Source organism: Mus caroli, chromosome 9 (assembly GCF_900094665.2).
Source record: "Mus caroli chromosome 9, CAROLI_EIJ_v1.1, whole genome shotgun sequence".
Classification (NCBI taxonomy): Eukaryota; Metazoa; Chordata; class Mammalia; order Rodentia; family Muridae; genus Mus; species Mus caroli.
In genome coordinates this window covers 99,986,402-100,006,034 of record NC_034578.1, presented here as the reverse complement: position 1 = coordinate 100,006,034, position 19,633 = coordinate 99,986,402, and the positions used below count along the sequence as shown (strand labels likewise).

At 43.0% G+C, this 19,633-nt stretch overlaps 1 protein-coding gene across 2 annotated transcripts in view; it reads right to left on the bottom strand.

The window, feature by feature from the left end:
* The window catches only part of Cpne4 (copine 4), a 456,744-nt gene extending 439,270 nt beyond the window's left edge, over window positions 1-17,474 (bottom strand). The window contains exon 1 of one of the 2 annotated variants that reach the window (XM_021171653.1): window positions 17,231-17,474. In XM_021171653.1, the coding sequence (XP_021027312.1) occupies window positions 17,231-17,283 (53 nt within the window). In that variant the 5' untranslated portion in view covers window positions 17,284-17,474. Of the gene's footprint in view, window positions 1-14,064; window positions 14,677-17,230 lie in introns of those variants that run through there. The other variant, XM_021171654.2, reaches the window with a different exon arrangement.
* Window positions 17,475-19,633: the final 2,159 nt, after the last annotated feature.

Sequence of the window (19,633 nt, the reverse complement as noted above, 5' to 3'; positions counted from 1 at the left end):
AAGGAAAGGAAAGGAAAGGAAAGGAAAGGAAAGGAAAGGAAAGGAAAGGAAAGGAAAGGAAAGGAAAGGAAAGGAAAGGAGAAAGAAAGGAACCTCTACAAAAAATCAATTTGATCACAGTCTAGAGTTTGCTGGCTTAAGTTTTAATAAATCACATTTGACAATAACTTCTGGGAACAGCAGATCCCCAGTTACCTTAATCTCATCTTATTTCACCTCAAACTTCTCTAGGATACAGAACAGAGCATTTAGAGTTTATATCACAGCCAGCCACTGGGGTTTGTTTAAAACATGGGTAAGGAATAGGAATCATGAAGGGATTGTCCCTGGGCCAGCCAGGCTTAGAGGGGGAGATAGTGCCTTCTAAGTAACTAAGCATTGTGCTTCCCTGAGCATTCTGATCCAGCTTAGAGACGATGGTGTTCTCGTGTTATTACCCAGTGCCACACAGCTTCTCTCTCCCTGTCCCCATCTCCATGGAAAACAACTCCCATTCATTTCTGCTGACAGCTCCAGCTTCACTTCTGAGTTTCCCCAAACAGAGGGGATATGTAGGGTGAGGAAGCACATCTAATCGGGAAGGAGCAGATAGAAAAGGGGAAGGAGGGCTCAGCCATCTCCTGCAGGAAAAAGGGGGTTCTCACGCAACCTAGCTGCAAATCTGAGAGCTCGTCATTCAGAGGGAGAGTGTACATTGCTCACCTGAGCCTATTGATTAGAGGTTTTAGAATTCTGAGCAAGCTGCTCGAATCTTAAAACAGCTCGAGGCGCTCAGTTAAAAGAGTTGTAAGGAGATGGCCCTCATAGGATAAATCCCAGACTCCCGCTTGATGTGACAGAATGATTATTCTTGGATGTTCCTGTTAGCATTTCCCCCTGTACGCACAGGTGCCATACCAAGGGATCCAAACCGCCTGAGGTCAACTGGTGAATTTTAGCTTCTACTAACAATGACAAATAGCCATGTAGCATCACCCTTTGTGGGTCTGCTTATTCGTGTGATGGATCGTGCCTGTGACATAAAACATCTGGATAAACATTTTAAAAGCTGCCCCAGGGGCCAGCAATCCAGATGTTTGGTGTCAAAAAGATCACAGTCAGATGACTGCCACCACCCCTTCTCCCTAACTTCTCATCCAAGGAGCCGTTACGGCTAAAGAATTTCACGTTCACTTCTCTCTACAAAGACAGAAGGAGCAGCGAAGCCATTGATCATCAATTGAGAACCACACTGAATGCTATCAGTTCCGACTGGGTTGGCTTTGCTCACGCTCACTTAATGACACCACAAAGCATTAAGAATCAGCCAGAGCATCAGCTCCACTCAACAGCCATGGACCATTACGTGTCAAAGGAAGATATCTACTGGAATCCCTCTCTGCCATCAGATAAGAAATTAAAATGATGGGGAGCTGTAGCGTTTCAGGCATTAACCCACAAACCAGTTGGCAACAATAGAAAACAAAACAAAACAAAAAAACAAAAAACAAAACCTCCAGTTCTCAGAAGGCTCACCATTCATCTATTTCTCTCAATGTACTGAAGCAACAGAAATGATCCCCCAGACAGCTGCCCTGGCTTCCCTTGCCGCAGCATGTACCCTGGGGGACATGAAGGCAATGCATGTCACAAACTTGTGTGGGTTGTTACTTCTCTAAGCGCCCTCAACTAGGACTGAATTCCTTCAATGGATAGCAGAACCATATTGCAAATTGTGATCGACACTTTAACTCTTACCTTCCCTTTATACAAACAAACACTAATAACCCAAAGCACAGCTCCAAAGCAGGTCAGCCTTCTGCTGAGAAAATTCATAATCAGTAAAGTATGCAGGCAAGCAAAGATTTAGGTTCGAGCCTTGTACTTAAAAACAAAGTCTGGGTTTTAATGATTCCAAAGGTCACTAAAAGTGAGGACTCAGAGTCTAGGAAAAGTATTATGATTTGAAGCAGTGTTTAATACAGCAATCCTCAAAGGGCAGGTGCCTTTAATTGTAATACAGTAAATATTAACATGGCAACACATATAAACAAAACTTCACTGAGGTCTTTGTTAACTTCAAGCATGAAAAGGGGCCCCGAAACTCAAATGTTTGAGCAGCCTTGTTTTAAGGGGAGGATTGTACATTTGGGGGTAAAACGGTGTTTGCTTTTGTCTCATGCAGCCAGGGTTCAGTGTCATTGCAGGCAAGTTATTCAGCATCTCTGAGCTTCCCTTTTGTGCAGAGAAGTCCAGCTGCCCCATGATTAGTTGTCTCTGTGTGTCTTCCTGGATGAAGTAGAGGAACTGTGGGGGCAGGGCTATGTCCCTCACCTCCATTCCATGTCCCCTAGAGCCTTGCAGAGTGCACTGCATGATACTTGGTAAATAATCCTGGACCACTGGGCAGCATGGCACAGTATCTTGGAAAGTGCCTGGCACATATGTGTACAGTAGCCTGGAAGGTACCTGGCACATGCGTGCACAATAGCCTGGAAGGTACCTGGCACACTGTAAATTCCATAGGTGCTCAGCAAATGCCTGGTCCTTTGTTTTCTCTTTTGTTTACCACTAATGTTTTACCCAGTTGAAGCACAGGAGAGAAGATGCATAAGTGGCTTATATTAGGTAAGTATTTAAGGCACCAGATCTCAAAGTATGGTCTCTAAACTAGAAACCATGCATCACCTGGGAAACAGAAATACAAAGTATTTTGCTTCTGGGCCAAGTGTGTTAAATCAGAGCGCCAAGGTGAAGGCCCATCTCTGTGTTTCAGGTTTCCTTTAGAAGATCCTGAACCTACTCAAGTGTGAGATTCACAGCTTGAAAATTGTATTTTATGTTAGTAACATTTTCTACTTCCTTCCTAAAAGATTTATTTTTTATGTTTAATGGTGTGTGTGTGTGTGTGTGTGTGTGTGTGTGTGTGTGTGTGTGTGTGCAGGCATGCATGTGTACACGTGTGCATGTGCGTGTTTCCCTGGAGCTGTTCAATATGGGTGCTAACTAAATTTAGGCCCTTTGAAAGAGCAGTTCATGCTCTTAACTGCTGAGCCATCTCTCTGGACCCTATTTTGGACTCTCGTGACAGGCAATGCCCACTGTGCTTACTATGGCTGGTGGCCTTGGATAACTTCTGGATACAAGTTAAGGTGTTTTTAAAGTCCAATGCAGTAACTCTCTGTTGCTGGTCTTGTAAAGTGGAGGAGCTGCTTCTGCACTCTGGCTGTGTTCCTAAGGCCAGTACTAAGCATGCCCTCGCATCTGAAATAAAGCTCGAGCCAACAGAAATAGGAAGCTTGAACTTACAGAAGCCCAGCTCGGGTGTTTAGTCATCCTTGTGCCTGAGGTTGGGAACACAGGAAAGGGAGACGAGGCAAAGGAGAAGAGGGGAATTAGCTGCTGAGAAACTGTAAAAAGCTGTTGCTGCTGATGTCAACAATAGCTTTGTAAACACGCTCCCCACTTTTCCAACTCCCCTGCAACACAGCAAACCACTACCATTAGGAAATCACATCAGGGTACCTTTTTGAGAAGATGTCCACAGCCAAGAATAGTTACAGTCTGAATAATTACAAGCTTCCCAGCTATCTTGGCATAATAGTTATCTTCCGTTTGCATTTACGGCACTTCAACGGGACAAACAGAGCCAGGATTTTAAACCTGGGAACATTTCACTCAGAATTTATGTCCATCACCGTCAAGCAATCCTATCTGACTATCTGACTATACAGAGCACTGCTCTGCAGAGCTTTCTCAGTGTGCTTTCCATTGCTATGATAAAGACCATGACCACAAGCAACTAGGGGAGGAAAGGGCTTATTGGGCTTACACAGCTAAACCGTAGTCCATTGTTGAGGGAAACCAAGGCAGGAACTCAAGCAGGGCAGGAACTCAAGTAGAACCATAGAGTGGGATGTTTATGAGGGTTGAAATCAGTCTTTTAAAAAAATCCAGTGACCTTCAAGTCCAGTATCTATTCTATTTACAGACATAGATAGATAGGGTTACATACACTTCACACATCTATCATATAATTTAGAACAAATAACCAAGGGATGGGAGTTTTGATGTTGGTGGTAGTGGTGGTGAAGATTTTGTTTCTTTTCTTATCTTATCTTATCTTATCTTATCTTATCTTGAGACTGGACCTCTAAAGAGTGGGTTGGCCTTAACCTCAAAGATCTTCCTGCTTCTACCTCCCAAGTGCCAGGATTAAAGCTGTGTGCCACCACCATCTGGCTGTGCCATTACTGCCCGACTATGAGAGTATTTTAAACAAATCCAACTGGTGCAGATTGGATCTCAAGTGATGACATCAAACCTGCACACAGCGTACTAGCTAAAGGAATATGCACACACAGGCAATAGATGGAGAACAGGAGGCCTTCCCTCCACCTCTGTGAACTAAGCTAATGATAGACTGATAAAAAAAAAAATGTTTAAAGAATGGAGCACAAGCCGGGCAGTGGTGGCGCACGCCTTTAATCCCAGCACTTGGGAGGCAGAGAGGCAATCAGATTTCTGAGTTCGAGGACAGCCTGGTCTACAGAGTGAGTTCCAGGACAGCCAGGGCTACACAAAGAAACCCTGTCTCGAAAAACCAAAAAGAAAAAAGAAAGTGGAGCACAATGTAAATCAGTCGATCATAGCATAGACTGTATATGAAATGATTACATTTGGTATTGTAAGTAACTAGAAACGTAGATGATGTGCAAATAATGCATCAATATAAAAAGGGATGAGAATCCAAAGATGTTAGCACCCACAGATAGCAGCATATGTGCTGTGTGCCCTGGGAGTGGGTATATTCATACTTGCCCACATTATAAAACAATGATACCATAGGTAAGAGAAAAGGAATAGAAACCTGAGGTGCATCTCAGTGGTGGAGTGCTTTGCCTAGAAGGTACATAGTCTTGGTTTGAAGCTCTAGAATCATGGAATGGGGAAAGAAGAACCCTAGAGCCATGGAAAGAAGGAAGTTATGTAGGAAGGGATCAAGGGAGGAGATAGAGAGCATCTCAATTTTTTTTATTTGTGTGCATGTGTGTGTATGTGTGTGTGTGTGCCTGCATGAGCTTATGTGCACCACATATATGCAAAGCCCAGAGAGCCCACTGAGCTTGAATGACAGGAGGCTGTGAGCCACCTAATGTGAACCTGATATGCATGCTGATGTGCATGCTGGAACCAAACCAGGTCTTCTACAACAGCAGTTTAGCAATCTCAAACACTGACCACCTCCCCAACCCCTCAGTTTGGTTTCTTTTCTTTCCTAGCTATATTGGACATTGAAAAAAAAAAGTCATTTGTAAAGCAGGACTAACCATAACTAATCCATACATTACTTTTACTAATTGTATCTGAATTTATGTTTATATATTTGAATAATTTCATATTTTATATAAGGTAAATGTGAGTAGCAGGTAATAAAATTGCTTTAAAAAAACTAGTATTTTGGTGCCAGGGAGATGTCTTGATTGATAAAAATGGCTCCCACATAAGCATGAAGATATAAGTTTAGATCCTTTGAATCTTATATTTAAAATAAGTAAATAAACAAACAGTCAGGCACAGTGGCAAACATCTACAGTTCCAATCCTGGAAAATCAGATACAAAAGGATCCCTGAGACTTGCTGGACAGCTAATTGAGCAAAAGAAATCAGTTCCAGGTTTGGTAAGAGATTGTTGCAAAAATAAGGTAAAGAATGACTGAGAAAGACACTAACATTGACATCTGTCCTCCAAATACACACAGAGACAGAGAGAAAGACAGAGACAGAGAGAGACAGAGAAAGAAAGACACTAATATTGGCATCTGTCCTCTAAATACACACACACAAAGAGAGAGAAAGAGAGACAGACAGACAGACAGACAGACAGACAGACAGAGTGAAAGACAGTGAAAGTAACATAGGGAATGAGAGATACAGAGAAAGGCAGAGAAAGACACACATAGAGAGACAGGGACAGAAAGAGACAGAAAGACAGAGAGAGATGGTTAAAGACACTCAGAGAGAAAGAGAGAGAGAGAGACAGAGACAGAGACAGAGACAGAGACAAAGAAACATAAATACATATCCATGCATGAACAAACATACATACAAAAAACACTGTATCTCCTTAAACCAACTCAGGAAGAGCTTAAGTCAAAAATATGGAAATCAGAGAAAGCCAACACTTAGCACATACTGAGCATGGGTCCACTTCTCCTCTATACTAACTTTAGTCTGTCAGCATTTTTAAAAATGAATGAATAAAAAATAAAGAGGTTATGCAATTCAGCCAAATCCAGACACCCAGAGTGGTTAAGCCAGGGTGGAAACTATGTCTGTTAGTGTCACGGCCTAATCCTTTATTATACTGAAATCCCACAACTAATTACTTGTCCTTATCGAACCAAATCACAGTATGTGACTTCTTGGCACCTCCTCTAAACAAGAGGAAAGAAGAGAGAGAAGAAACTAGAGTCCTCTACACACAAACAACTCCTTCCTGTTTCTGAAGGAACTGCTAAATGGTTGACATTTCTTAGTTCACCTCTATGCAAGACAGAATGTGTGTGAACACATTCAGAGAATACTACAAAGGATAGAAGGATGTGCTGAAGGACAGAAGAACACAGGACCAGGGTTGAGGAACCCACCTTTTGGTGTAACCTGGGTACCAATTGGTTCATGTGTATCTGTACCTTGCTGAAGCATTTTCTCGTCTAGAATATGAGAAGGGTGTGGTGGCTTGGATAAGAATGGACTTCATAGGATCATATATTTGTATGCTTAATCATCAGGGAGCAGAACTCTTTGAAAGGATTAGAAGGATTATGAGGTGGCCTTGGAGTGGGAGTGGCCTTGGTGGAGGAAGTGTATTGGTTACAATCTCCCTCTCCCCTTCCCCTCCCCTCACTCTCAAGATCAAAATGTAGCTCTCAACTACTTCTCCAGCACCATGCCTGCCTGTGTGTCTCTGTGTGCTGGACCATGATGATAATGGACTAAGCCTCTGAAACTGTAAGCCAATCCCCCAATTAAATGCTTTCTTTTATAAGAGTTGCCTTAAACATGGTAGCCCCTCACAGCCATACAACAGTGACTAAGACAAAGGGTATTCTTAACTTCATGAGACTGTCAAGACCTCACATTTCCTGAATCCACAGAAAGTGTTTTCCTATCTCTTTAAAATTAAATCAGTCCAGGCCAGACCCAGCCTGCTTGTAAAAGTCTGAGATTCCAGCTATTTAGGAGGCTGAAGCAGGAAGACCACAAACTGAAGGCCAGATTATGAAGCTAAGAGAGACCCCATCTGAAATCAAAATGAAATATAAGAAGGACTGGGCTTATAGCTTGATGGTAAGTGCCTGCTGAGCATGTGTGAGGTCCTGGGTTCAATCCCGGTATCATAAAAAAAAAAAAAAAAAAAAAAAAAAAAAAAAAAATAAAGAATTAAATCAGGCCAGGAGTTTTGGTCCATATTAACAGCTGTCGCTGGGCATGGTGGCACACGCCTTTAATCCCAGCACTCGGGAGGCAGAGGCAGGCAGATTTCTGAGTTCGAGGCCAGCCTGCTCTACAAAGTGAGTTCCAGGACAGCCAGGGCTATACAGAGAAACCCTGTCTCAAAAAACCAAAAACCAAAAAAAAAAAAGCTGTCCCCAAATATACTATTTCCATATTTTCTCTTATCATCCCTTTTCTCTGATATTTCTCATAGTCAATATAAATCACAGAATTTTCATAATCAGTAGAAATCACAGAATTGAGGAAGTGCCATGGAAAAGAAGTCTGGCCCTGTTTTTTGTTGTAGTTGTTATTTGTTTTGTTGGGGTGTTTTCCCCCCTGAGTCTTTGCTTCCTCGTCTAGGAAAACGGAAGGATGTTCTCCGGAGTTCTGCGCTCTTCTTACACAGTACTAACCCACGAGGTCAGAGGTGCTTGAACCCGGTTTTACAGGGATGCAATGTCAGATGCAAGTCAGTGGGACTTTTCCATTTTGCATCTAAACCTTTGCCTCTGAGTTACCTGTTGAGTCAACAACATGAAAGGAAAGAAGAGTGTCCCACACCCTGGTGTTGGCTAACAAAGTCAAACCTTGATTTGCCATTTTGATGACAATGATTAGATATTGTTTCTGGAGTCCACTGTTCTTATTTTAATAACATCTGCATTGAATATATATGCACATTTCAATATTGAAAAAAAACTTTAATTTATTTTACATTTATGGATGTTATGCATACCTGGAACCTGCAGGTGCTAAAATGGGGGCTCTGGTTCCCATTTTACAGACTCTTGTGAAGAGCTGTGTGCGTGCTGAGAGTGAAACTTGGGTTCTCTGGAAGATCAGCCTGTGCTCTTAACCACTGAGCCATCTCTTCTCCAGCCCTACCTTCAAATATTGTAAAACAGTAATTCTAGTTTGATTGATTGTTTCAGACACGCCAATCAGTGATTAGAATGCCTGGTGGGTGGTTGCTACATTTCTATTGAATTTCCTTCTAAATCATTTCCCACATAAATGCATTAAGTCAATTGCTTAAACGTTTATTTTATTATGATATTGATGAAGGTAGTATACATGAGGCAATAATACAACTTGATTGGATTTATGAATATTAACACTGTTAAATATTCATGTGTGCGTGTGTGCACACACACTTTGGTACAGAAGGATAGCTGAGCATGTCGAAGCACACTTATAACCCTAGCTCTTGGAAGGCCAAGGTAGAAGTATGAAGACTTTGAGGACAAACCTGGGCTTCACTGTGAGACACTGTCTCAAGACACAAACAAACAAAGACATTAATAGAAGATAGATGGATGATAGATGATAGAATAATTAATAGATGAGATAAACAGATGATAGATAAATAGATGAAAGATAGATAGATAGATAGATAGATAGATAGATAGATAGATAGATAGATAGATAGATAGATCTATATGGGAGAGAGAGATTTAAATGCCTGCTAGGTGAGACTTGACCACTCTCTTCCCTCTCTGAATTGCCCTCCTGGACCTAGTTATTTGATAACAGGGAAATGAAAACACCAAACAGTGGTGAGTTTTGTAAAGAACCCCTTCCAGGTTTACAGAGACAAAGCAATGGCTCTCTTACTCTCGCCTTGGATCCTATGTCATCCTTCTTGCTTCCCTATTGCTTTGAATGTTTCTCCAGCCCAGTGACTTTCAAAACTGTTTTTGGAGCAGAGCCTGTGGCTCCATATTACTGGGCAACTGAGTGTATGAGACATAGTGCAATCTGGACTGGAGGGACAGAGGAGAGAAAAAAAATCCCATGCCTCACCCCTGGGTACAGTTCAGAAGCTTCATCACCCAACTTCCCTGAACCTAGAAGGCTCATGGTCCCCCAGAGGTGGGCTCTGTCGGTGCTCCGGCGCCCTCTAGCGACGGTCCACTCTAATGCTAACCTTCTGTAACCCAGCTTGGACGAGGCAATCCTGGGGGCTTGAGGGAGGAGAGCCCCTGCTAGCCAGCTTCCACCACTCCCGTTCAAGGATCAATAAAGTAGCCCAAAAGGGCTTGATCTTTGAGAGAGAGAGATGTCTTTAATCCTTACACTTTAAGCCAGAGAAGGTTTCTAGGGTCTAACTGAAATGCTGTATTCCCCTCTAATGTTTTCAAGGGGCAGGAAGCATGTGTGTGTGTGTGGGGGGGGGTAATCCTTTGTTTTCTTTAAAAAATAAGAATAATGAAGCTAGATATATTGTGTTCTGAACCAGATATGTGAGAAGAACATTTAAGAAAGCTTGTTCATTTTAAATAGACCTTTAACTTAAAGCAGAGTTAAGATTTCCCCCACGGATTCCTAGAACTGTGAACACTTAGAAAATCTCTCTGTTTATTTTATTGACTCTGTGTGACATTTAAAATAGAAGTCTAAGTCTGTGCATGGGCAGTTCTTCACAATGTGTGCACACTAACAGAGATGGCTGCAGACAATGACTTTGTACAAATTTAATCACATCTGCTGAGTAAATATTGCAGTGTCTCCAAGAGAAAATGTAATAAATTCCCAAGCCTGATTCTCTAAACACCACAGTGGAGGTGGGAGTCCCCCCTGTCCCCTCCCATCATCTCCAACTCCTGGTCCATAGAGAAGATCAGAATACATGGCGCCAGGGATTGGCGCCACCACAGTAATGGTCTGCACGGAACTGGAGTCTCTTTACAAGAGGAGTAATCAAGAAGGTTGTTGAATGAGTCTCCTGGTCTTGAACAAGTCAATTCCCTGACTTTTCATTCCCACATCTAGCCAATGAAACAGTAGGTTATACTTAAGCTCATCCAGTTTGGAGAGTCCTAGATCCACGGTGCTAAGTTGTTCTTCGCCGTTTAGAAGTAAATCTACCACAGAGCTCCTTAAGTAAGCTCTGCCACCCCTGGGCACAGTAAAAGCACAAAACTGGAAAAAGACATACTATCTAACTATTGTCTCTTTCTCTTCACAAGATCCACCTCAAGGCCTTCAATATGCACTGATCTAACAGCTGGTGGTTTTCAAAGAACTTAGCAGAGAGATAAAGGAATTATTGGAATTCACCAACTCAAGGTAATATGTTATATTATATACATAAGGTATGTTACATCATATATTATACTTATTCATAGAACTAACAGAAGCCCCTTAGAAATGAGAATACTAGTATAGGAAAGGCTGAGAGCCCATGGCAACACTAACACATTTGGTCTTGAACTTAACACCAACCTCTACATACCCAAACAGGAGAATGGATCTGAAATATCAAGCTAATTATTTTCATGACATGCCTCCTACAACAACAACAACACAACAAAGGGATGGGTTCTAAAAAGAATAAAAACTAAAGACCAATTCTAACCATCTGTGTTTGATCTGGAAAGAAAAAACTCTGACTGGATGCTGGGAGATCAATTTTAATGCGCCCGAGGATGGTCCTAAACTGAGTGGCATTTTATTTTGAATGCATTTAGAATTTTCTGTCTTGCTATTTCATAACTCCAGTGTGTCACTACCGTTGCCAAGGAAATGTGACTTGGGTTACTGCCATGGATCCAAAGGGGTTTGTTTGTTTTGTTTTAAAATATTAACAAGACGAAAATGGAAAGATCAAATAAAAGGGATGAATCTACTTCCCTCTTCCTCTTCAAGATCCATGAAATGCAAATATGACCATATTCTTTTTAATTACATGATTTTTTTTTCCACTAGAAAACTCACAGCTCACCAGCCAGGTAGATACCCTCAGAATGGCTGCTCTGCTCAGTCTCTATTCTGGATGCAAACCATTTCAAAAATGTATGACTCTTATTCTGTGCGAGTAAAGGTGGTCCTTACCTACCAGGCAAGGAAAGGCAAGTCATGGCACAAAGCTTATAAAATACATTCAGCTGAATCAAAAAAGGTGGATTCTAATACAGATGTGAAAGAAGATTCCAACACTGACCCAGTTTTCTCCTGTGATTATTCCTTACAGTCAGGTAAGCCAAAGGTAAGGCTCATAATAATGGACTCAAAACAATTAGATTTTTAAATCTCTCTCTCTCTCTCTCTCTCTCTCTCTCTCTCACACACACACACACACACACACACACACACACACACACACACACACATACCTCAAAGCAGATACCAGCTTTGTTTCCATTGACTACAACAGGACTTTCACATGCACATGAAAAAAAAAAAAAAAAAACCTTTACAATAAGAAACTTTTCATGCAGAATCTAGAGAGGCAGGGTCCCCTTAAGACAAAGCTGATAATTTCAACAAAATGTAAACTGTCACATAGCCCCATGTGGAGAGAAACAGGAAGTTGTATCCTTTTCTTTTTTTTTTTTTTTTTTTTTTTAACAATTAAGAAGCAACTCACACATCCCAAACCAGTTATTCTAGAGTAAAAATTTAGAAGTTCTGGTAAAGTTGCTATCTCAAGAGCTAAAAAGCTGTCATCAGCGCCCAAGAATGTAAGAGTATTAGAAAAGTAAAATCCAGTCAGGATTTTATGGCAATGGGAGTCCTTACATGGGGCCATGTGAGTGAAGAGATGGTTTCATCACAAGCAGCTTTGTTCATATGGCTCTTAGCAACTGCCCAGGCTTCTGCATCCATTCCCACTGTGGACCAACAGATGGTTTTATATAATGCTCAGGGGGAATCACCTACTTCTGACGTGGTTTGAATTTGAACCCATGAAACTGTCAGAATCTTTCCATCAAAAGAAAATGTGAAATTTTTGACCTAACACACATGGGTGTTCTAACTGTATTTCCCAACCTCCTCTCTATTTTTATCTATCTCACTGTGTGTAAGGAGCTTTGACCAACTTGACTCAGAGCCCTGATCGGCTAGATGGATTTTTGTCAGCCCTTCTTTCACACCTGGCAGGCAAATCAAATGAATTTGACCCAGGGGCAGCTCAGGTAGAGAAATGGAAACATCAGAACTTATCTAATTACAGAGAAGCGCCTCTTGAGTCCTATCTTATCTTCTGCTAAAAAAAAAAATGTGGTCTTCCTAAATTTGAAAGACATCAAATAAAGTGGTCTCTATACCTCTGGCTTTTCAGCGGCTGTGACTAAGAAGTTTAACCTGTTACTGTGAACTACAAAAAAGGCCACGGATACAAAACCACCGACCTACATTGTAAAGAAAGTTTGAAGGGGTGGGGCTTACATTGCATTGTGGCAAAACCCACAAATGCCTTCAAAAGTAGAGACTATGAAGGAGCAAGCAGGGGTTAGGAGTGGGAAGGACTCTGGAGCAAGGGTAGTTTTAGGGTTGTGTTTAAATAAAGTCAGAGTTTAGTCTCAGTTAAGAGCACTTAAGTCACGTAAGTCGGAGCTGGAGAGATGGCTCACTAGTCAAGAACACTTAAGTGCTCTGTAACAGCTCAAAATGCTGTTCAGGAAACACAAAAACAAATGAGCCAAGAGAAACCAGAGCTGAGCTTGGCAAAAAAAAAAAAAAAAACCCTGCAAAGCAGCAGGAAGATGAAGCTCCTGGTCTGGTCTGCAGAGTTTCAAAGACCAAGTGTGAAACTGCTGAAGCTTTTCAGTTCCAGAGGCATGGACCTTCTAGGAGTGGGTGGGTCCACAGCATGAAGGAGACAGATACCTCTTATCAACTTTCCCAGGACTCTATCCCTGTCTCCACCCCATCCCCACCCTACTTCTACCTTGCTAGCAAGTCCTGCTTCCACCTCATTGACTCTCCATAGGTAATCTTCCCTAAATCCTGGAAGCCCCACCCCCCAATTGAATCTGGAATGCATAATGAGGTTAGCCCCCCACCCCTTGTGAAGCCCACTTACACTAAGAGGAAGACACGGGGTTCATCTTCCTAAGACTATTCCTTGGATTTTGTCCACTCCCACCCATTGCTGTTCAGCTCAACTCAGTGTAGACCACTCTGACTCCCTTGGATTGAGTTTTAGCAATCCTTAGTAGTATGTGATACCGAGTTTTATCTCTCTAGTCAGAAGCGACTTCCAGTACTTCTAGTTCCTTCTTTACCACCCTGCTATTTCATTTAACAAAAAGAAAAAATGTTGTAGACCGAGCCAAATAAAGCCACGAGCAAGACTATGGGTTACTTGTGAGCCTCGGTGTCATGGACGCAGTTAAATATTATTAGAACCTCTTGCAGAAGCCGAATTCAAACAGCAGAGGATCAAGCCATTGACTAACACTACTGATGCCCCACACCTTTTTTGCTGTCAAATGGGAAGCAGCAACTCCAGCCCCCGACTTTGGTCCCATCCCCCTTCTCATTTCTAAAACAATAATAATCCTCCCTCAAACCCGCAGGACTTCCAGAGCCTAACCTCGCCCTCCCTCTGTCGTCCCGCCTGGGGCCTCCCTACCACTCCACCTGGGCGAGTAGAGTTTTGCGGAAAAAGCAGGTATTTTGGCTGAAAGTTTTTTTGCCTTTAAGGACTGCTGCTCCTGCCGCTGTTCAGAACAACAGCAATGACAAACAAGCCAGGCTGGGCGAAAACCCAGAGCTTCTCAAAAGTTGGTCTGGCTACGCAGCAGCCCTGACGAGTTTGCAAGAACACAGGACTCAGAGTTAGCATCTACTCACCTGGGTGTGCCAGCCTCAGAGACTAGAAAGAGAATTCAGCCCGGGACAGGTCTGTCACGCCCCCAGGATGCAAAATCCGCCTTTGGAGTGGAGGTCCTGGGTGATGTACTTGTAAAGAGGTCTTAGGAGAGACGGGGTTCCCTCCCCCCTCTTTGGTCCACTGGGGGCAGTTTAGCAACAGCCGAGGAGGATAAAGATGCGGAGAGGAGAGTTTGGTCGCTCTGGAAACCCCGACTCCATTCTTGGGGGTGGGGGCTGGGGGAGAGGGTGAACAGCGTGGAAGGAGCTGCTGGGCTCGGGAACTCGCTGAGTAAAGAGGAAGGAACTGGGGAAGGAGGGAGGGAGCAGAGGAGTGAGGGAGGAAGGAAAGGAGGAAGGGAGGGAGGGAGGGGTGAGAGCCAGGAGATGGCAGCTTCTAGCTGAGATTTCCACCTTCTGACGAAACCCTTGCGCCCAGCAGCCCAGCAAGATACTAGTTCTTAAGCCTCCTCTCGAGCGCCCCCTGGGGGGTTCCGGGGACTCAGCGACGCCCCGCCCTGGTCGCGGCCCTGGCGCTCTCCATGGTCCTGCCGCGCCCTCAGCCCTGATTCCCTGCTCAGCTTTGCAATTCCCACCAGCTCCTGAGAGGCACGTGATTAATTCTCCTTATTCTATGATAAAGCAGTGAAACCACAAGAGCTGAGAGGAGAGAATAGGGGCTATACTTTTTTTTGCATACATTCAAGAAAACTTCTTGATTCGCTCAACTCTCACTAAAAATGGGGGTGACATTGAATACTTATTTTGGTACCTACATGTCAATAAATGCATGATTAAATGAGTGAACAGCTATTTTTCTCTTCACGTCAGAATATTTTCCTGAATACAAACACCTCACCATACTTAGGGAATGTATGTTTTAAAATAAAGTTTTTGGCTGGAGTTGAACCACAGTTGTTAGAGCACTGGCCTAACATGTAGAGGGTTCTGCATTCAAACCGTAACATTGTACAAAGCTAGGCATTTGTACATTTGTACATGGCATTGCATCCCTGAAACCCCAGACTTTGGGAGGTGGGGGCAGAAGGCTCAGAAAGGCAAAGTTACCCTCAACTACAAAGGGAGTTTGAAACCGGCCTAGGTTAGAGACCCTGTCTCAAAAAGCCCACACCAAAAACTATAGGTCTTATTTAGGGAGTAACCATTGTCACATATTATAAAACATTTTGAACACACTACATAGCATTTACACAAGAAATCATGGGTTTCATGTTTTGCTTTGCACTGCTGCTCAGTGACATCTCTCTCCCTTATGGGGTAGTTTGGACATGATGACTTTTCTGTCACAAATTTATTCGAAGTCACATCCAGGCAAAGGAACGATGAGGAGGCATGTCAGGCTGTTTCTAGTTGTCTCTGCAGAAGTAGCTAAACTAGACAACCAAAACCATCCCGGGTATGCCCATGATCAGAATCAAATTAGACTTTATAATCCATAAAGCAAATGAATAAAAGAATCTCTCTGCACCTGGGGGTCGCACAGAGGTTAGAAATGATGGGCAAGCACACAGGGCAAGGGAGGAAGGTGTCTCCCTCTCTGCTTGCTGAAGTACTACCCAACAAGGTCTCTTGTAAGGTGAAGGCTTTGGTTATAAGCTTTAGACCACTACACAGTTCCCAGTTTCAAAGACCAGAGAAGGAGAAATGACAGAAGAAAGCAAAGGGGCCTCATAAATGACCCTGGAAATCAAAGGAGAAGATCTTTGGGAAGAAACAGTTTCCAGAAAATCAACATTTTTCTTATTTCAGTCACCTCGCATGCTGTTCTGAGATGCCATATTAGCTACAAGGCTAGAAAAAATAGCCCTGAGAGAATCTAGCTGTATCATGGAGCTTACACACAAATCCATGGTCTGCCTTGAGTGAGAACACTTCGGTCATGTGATTATGCGCAAGCTAATCATTGGGGCTTTGGCTTGTGAGGTTACAATAAAGGACAGGTCCTGGTGTTTGGAGCAGGAAATGTGTTCACAATACTCCTGGGAACAGACTGGGGCTTCATCAGAGTCACACAGACTACAGCTGGAAGGACTGACCTCCCAAGAACACTCAGGGTTTCCTCCTAGGGAAAGAAGGGTGCATTCTGGGAAAGTAAAATCAACAATATGCTTGTTAATTCCTCCTGGATTTTATTCAGTAGCATCTAGCCCTAGAGATGAAGTCAGTGTTGGACGAAATAAAGAAAATGAATGCCTTATTTATGTTTCTTGCATGTCGATTGTGAACTCTAACATTTAAATTCTGTGGAGGCGATATCTCTGGGTGTTTTGTTTTGTTTTGTTTTGTTTTGTTTTGTTTTAACTTGTTCATGACTGGAGCCACAAAACCTAGGAGAGTGTCTCCACTTAGTAGACAGCAAATGCATACTTATTAAATTTAAAAATGTTTTTAATATTTTCTAGAATGTTTAAAGCAAACTTCTTCTTTTATAGGCAAGAGGAAGGCAGTTATGATCTACTGAACATATACTATTTCCAGTAATCTCTTAGTCAATTCTACTTATCAGCCCATTTAATTTCTATAACAGCCTTTCCAAGTAGTTTTATCATTTCTACCACAAACCAGGTTTAGGTGGTTGAGATAACTAGACCACAGCTCAGTTCTTGCTGAGGATTACTTGAAGCAGGCTCTAAAGGCGCCTAGCAACTAAAAGTGGACCACGGAGAAGTTACAAAGTCAAAACCAATCGAGAAAACCCTAATGCAGTTACCCCCTCCCCCATACCAAAAGCACAGGCAAACTAAACACAACACCAAGACTTGTGACTGCCAGCAGGCTTCGGCTCCCTAATTAGAAACAAACAGTTTGCCTGCAAGCCAGTACGCAGAACACATGTGCAGCTTTATGCCAGGAGATCTCTCTCTCTCTCTCTCTCTCTCTCTCTCTCTCTCTCTCTCTCTCTCTCCATGACACTGAAGGTAAATTCAAAGAGGATCTTTGCAAGACACATAAGCAGAATTCACTCCCAGCTCTCCTATGAAATCAACAGCTCAACTGTACAAACGATGATTTATAACCAGCTAATAACCTCTGTTCTTCATCACTGCCCCCACGGCAGGTTGCCCACCAGCCGGAGTCCCCTCCACGATTGTGAAATCAAAACCTTCCTTTTCCCCATTCCGCTCACCTCCTCCCAACTCTCCTTCTCATGGACTCTGGGTTGCTGGGTTCTACAGCCATGGTGAAGGTTATCTAAAAGCCAGGCCGCTGAACTCGGTGGCACCAATGTTCCCAAGCTGAAAGGAGGCTCCAGTACTGAGCAGCTCCACTCCCTGGGTCTGCTGGATAACATAAGGGGAGGCATCCGCTCTGTGTCCTATGCCAGTATGAAAGGCATCTCACCCATCAGTATGACAAGTCAAAGGCTGGAAGGGAGCCAGGGAACAAGAGAGAAGGGATGTGAACTCTTCCGCGTGTGGCTGGTAGCATTTTTTAAGGGTAGCAGATGATGAAGGCGAAAAGCAGGCGGAGAGACAGTGCCCTACATCAGAAACCTTGGCTCCTTCCCTGAGTGAGTCAGGGTGAGCATTTTGTTTTGAATTGGGATTTCTGTTTTCTTTTCTTTTCTTTTTTTCCTTCCTTTCGAGCTGTAGGATGGTTACACATCCAACCAGTCAAGCGATGGCTGTAAATAACAGGATTTATTTCTGAGACCTTGGATCAAAGAAAAGCCTTGAATTTCACCTCGGGGTTATTTATAGCTCAAAGATATGAGATGTGGGTTGGTTTGTTATTCCCCCCTACTTCGTGTAATTTTGGGAATTGGAGGATATGCTTTCCTTTCATAGTTCCATGTATTCCTGAGGTGAGTAGTGTTACTGGAAAGCAGAGAAGAGAGGGCTTTTCCAAAGAAGCCTTTCTAAGATATGGAGAGTCAAGGGAGAATGCATAACACTTGTTCCAAGCTGAGGGGGGTTACAAGGACCCTGCATGACCTGTGTGATACCTCTAATACTCAGTAACAAGCTATGCTATGGAGGGCCACCTGATACTTGTTTCTGCCAATAGGTGGCATCAAAATCTCTCTAGCTTTCCCTCCCTAAATTGTAAAACCCATGAGCTGAAGGCATTTTTTTTTTCTTCCTGAGATTTCACAGTTCACTGTGGGTGGCGTTTGAAAGGCCATTAATTGAATCTGTTATTTCATAGCAGGTCACCCTAGTATCTTTGAAGAGAGCCTCTCAGTCACTTTCTAAAGCCCAGTTTCCACATCATAGGCAGAAGGTTCTTGAATGAACCCCAAGACTGAAACTCAGGCAGAGGTCTCCCCACACACATATTGGCATGCAGCTAGCACCCTGTTGTAGACTCTACTGTTTTCCCTTCCTCTATTCATATCTGGTTTTTTTTTCCTTATGAAGAAAAGCATAATTTTCTGAGAGGGAGTCATGTTCCCAGCCCCCAAGTCTACATTTTCCAACCTTACTTTTGGATGGGTTAGTTATATGAGTCAGATCTAACCCTGCATTCTTCAGTGTAGCAGGCACACATACCCATTTGCATTTGTTATGTAGAATTAAAAATGTACTTCTTCACTTCCCCTAGCCTATACTGAGGTGAGGAAGTCCTAAGTGGTTAGTAGCTAACATCTTGAAGAGTCCACCTAGAATATCGCCACCACTGTGGGAGGTTCTGTTGCTGGGGGCTGCTGTGGGGCGCTGCCCAGGAGCGGTGCAGAAGGAAGGAAGGGGGCTGACTCCACTAGAGCATGCACTTACTACTTTGGCCCTTCTCTTGTTTCTACCCAGAGTGCAGGGGGTCAGAGTAGCATTTGCTAAGGCAGTCTGAGCAAAATTATAAAAGGAACCTGAGCTTTCAATACCAGGAAGACGACCATTAAGTCCAGGTTTGTTTCTTTGTTATGAGGGAAAGAAAGCCCTCCATTGATTCAATACATTATTTTCAGCTCTTTATTCCTTAGAACCAAATATTATTTCTAATTGATGTATCCTCCGGAACATTACACAGACAACTTTCTATTAATGGTTTTAGACAAACAAGGCTATTTGTCCTGGTTTCCTTTATTCGGTCGGAGTTGAAGGCAAGATTCGGGCTAAAGGAGATGAAGTAACATGCACACCATGAGAGAGCATTAGGGAGCACTCATTTCAAAATGTCAAAAGAGACAAAAGGGGTGCAGATGGGCTTTAGCAACAGGGAGAATGAATGTCTTCTAGTTTATCACTTGGCTGAAGAGCAGCTATGAATTTTCCTGGAAAGGAGGTTGATGAGTACAGATAGAAAAATGAAATAGCATTGATACCGGGGGGTGAAGTGTCTTGACAACATTAGCATGGTGACATCTCGTGACAACCCAACATGGTAGATACTCAGGTCACTGTTCCTGACTAGAAACGTAGGCTCAGGGAAATGAACCAGGCAAAGTCTGCACATCTAGGTAGCTCCAGGGTGAGTTTCAGATCTGGAACTTTAGGGTCCTTGCCACATTGCCTAATAAAATTCCACGTATTCATGCTGTTCATTCTGGATTGTTCTTGCTCATTTTGAGGCTCTTATTCCACTTGCTGTG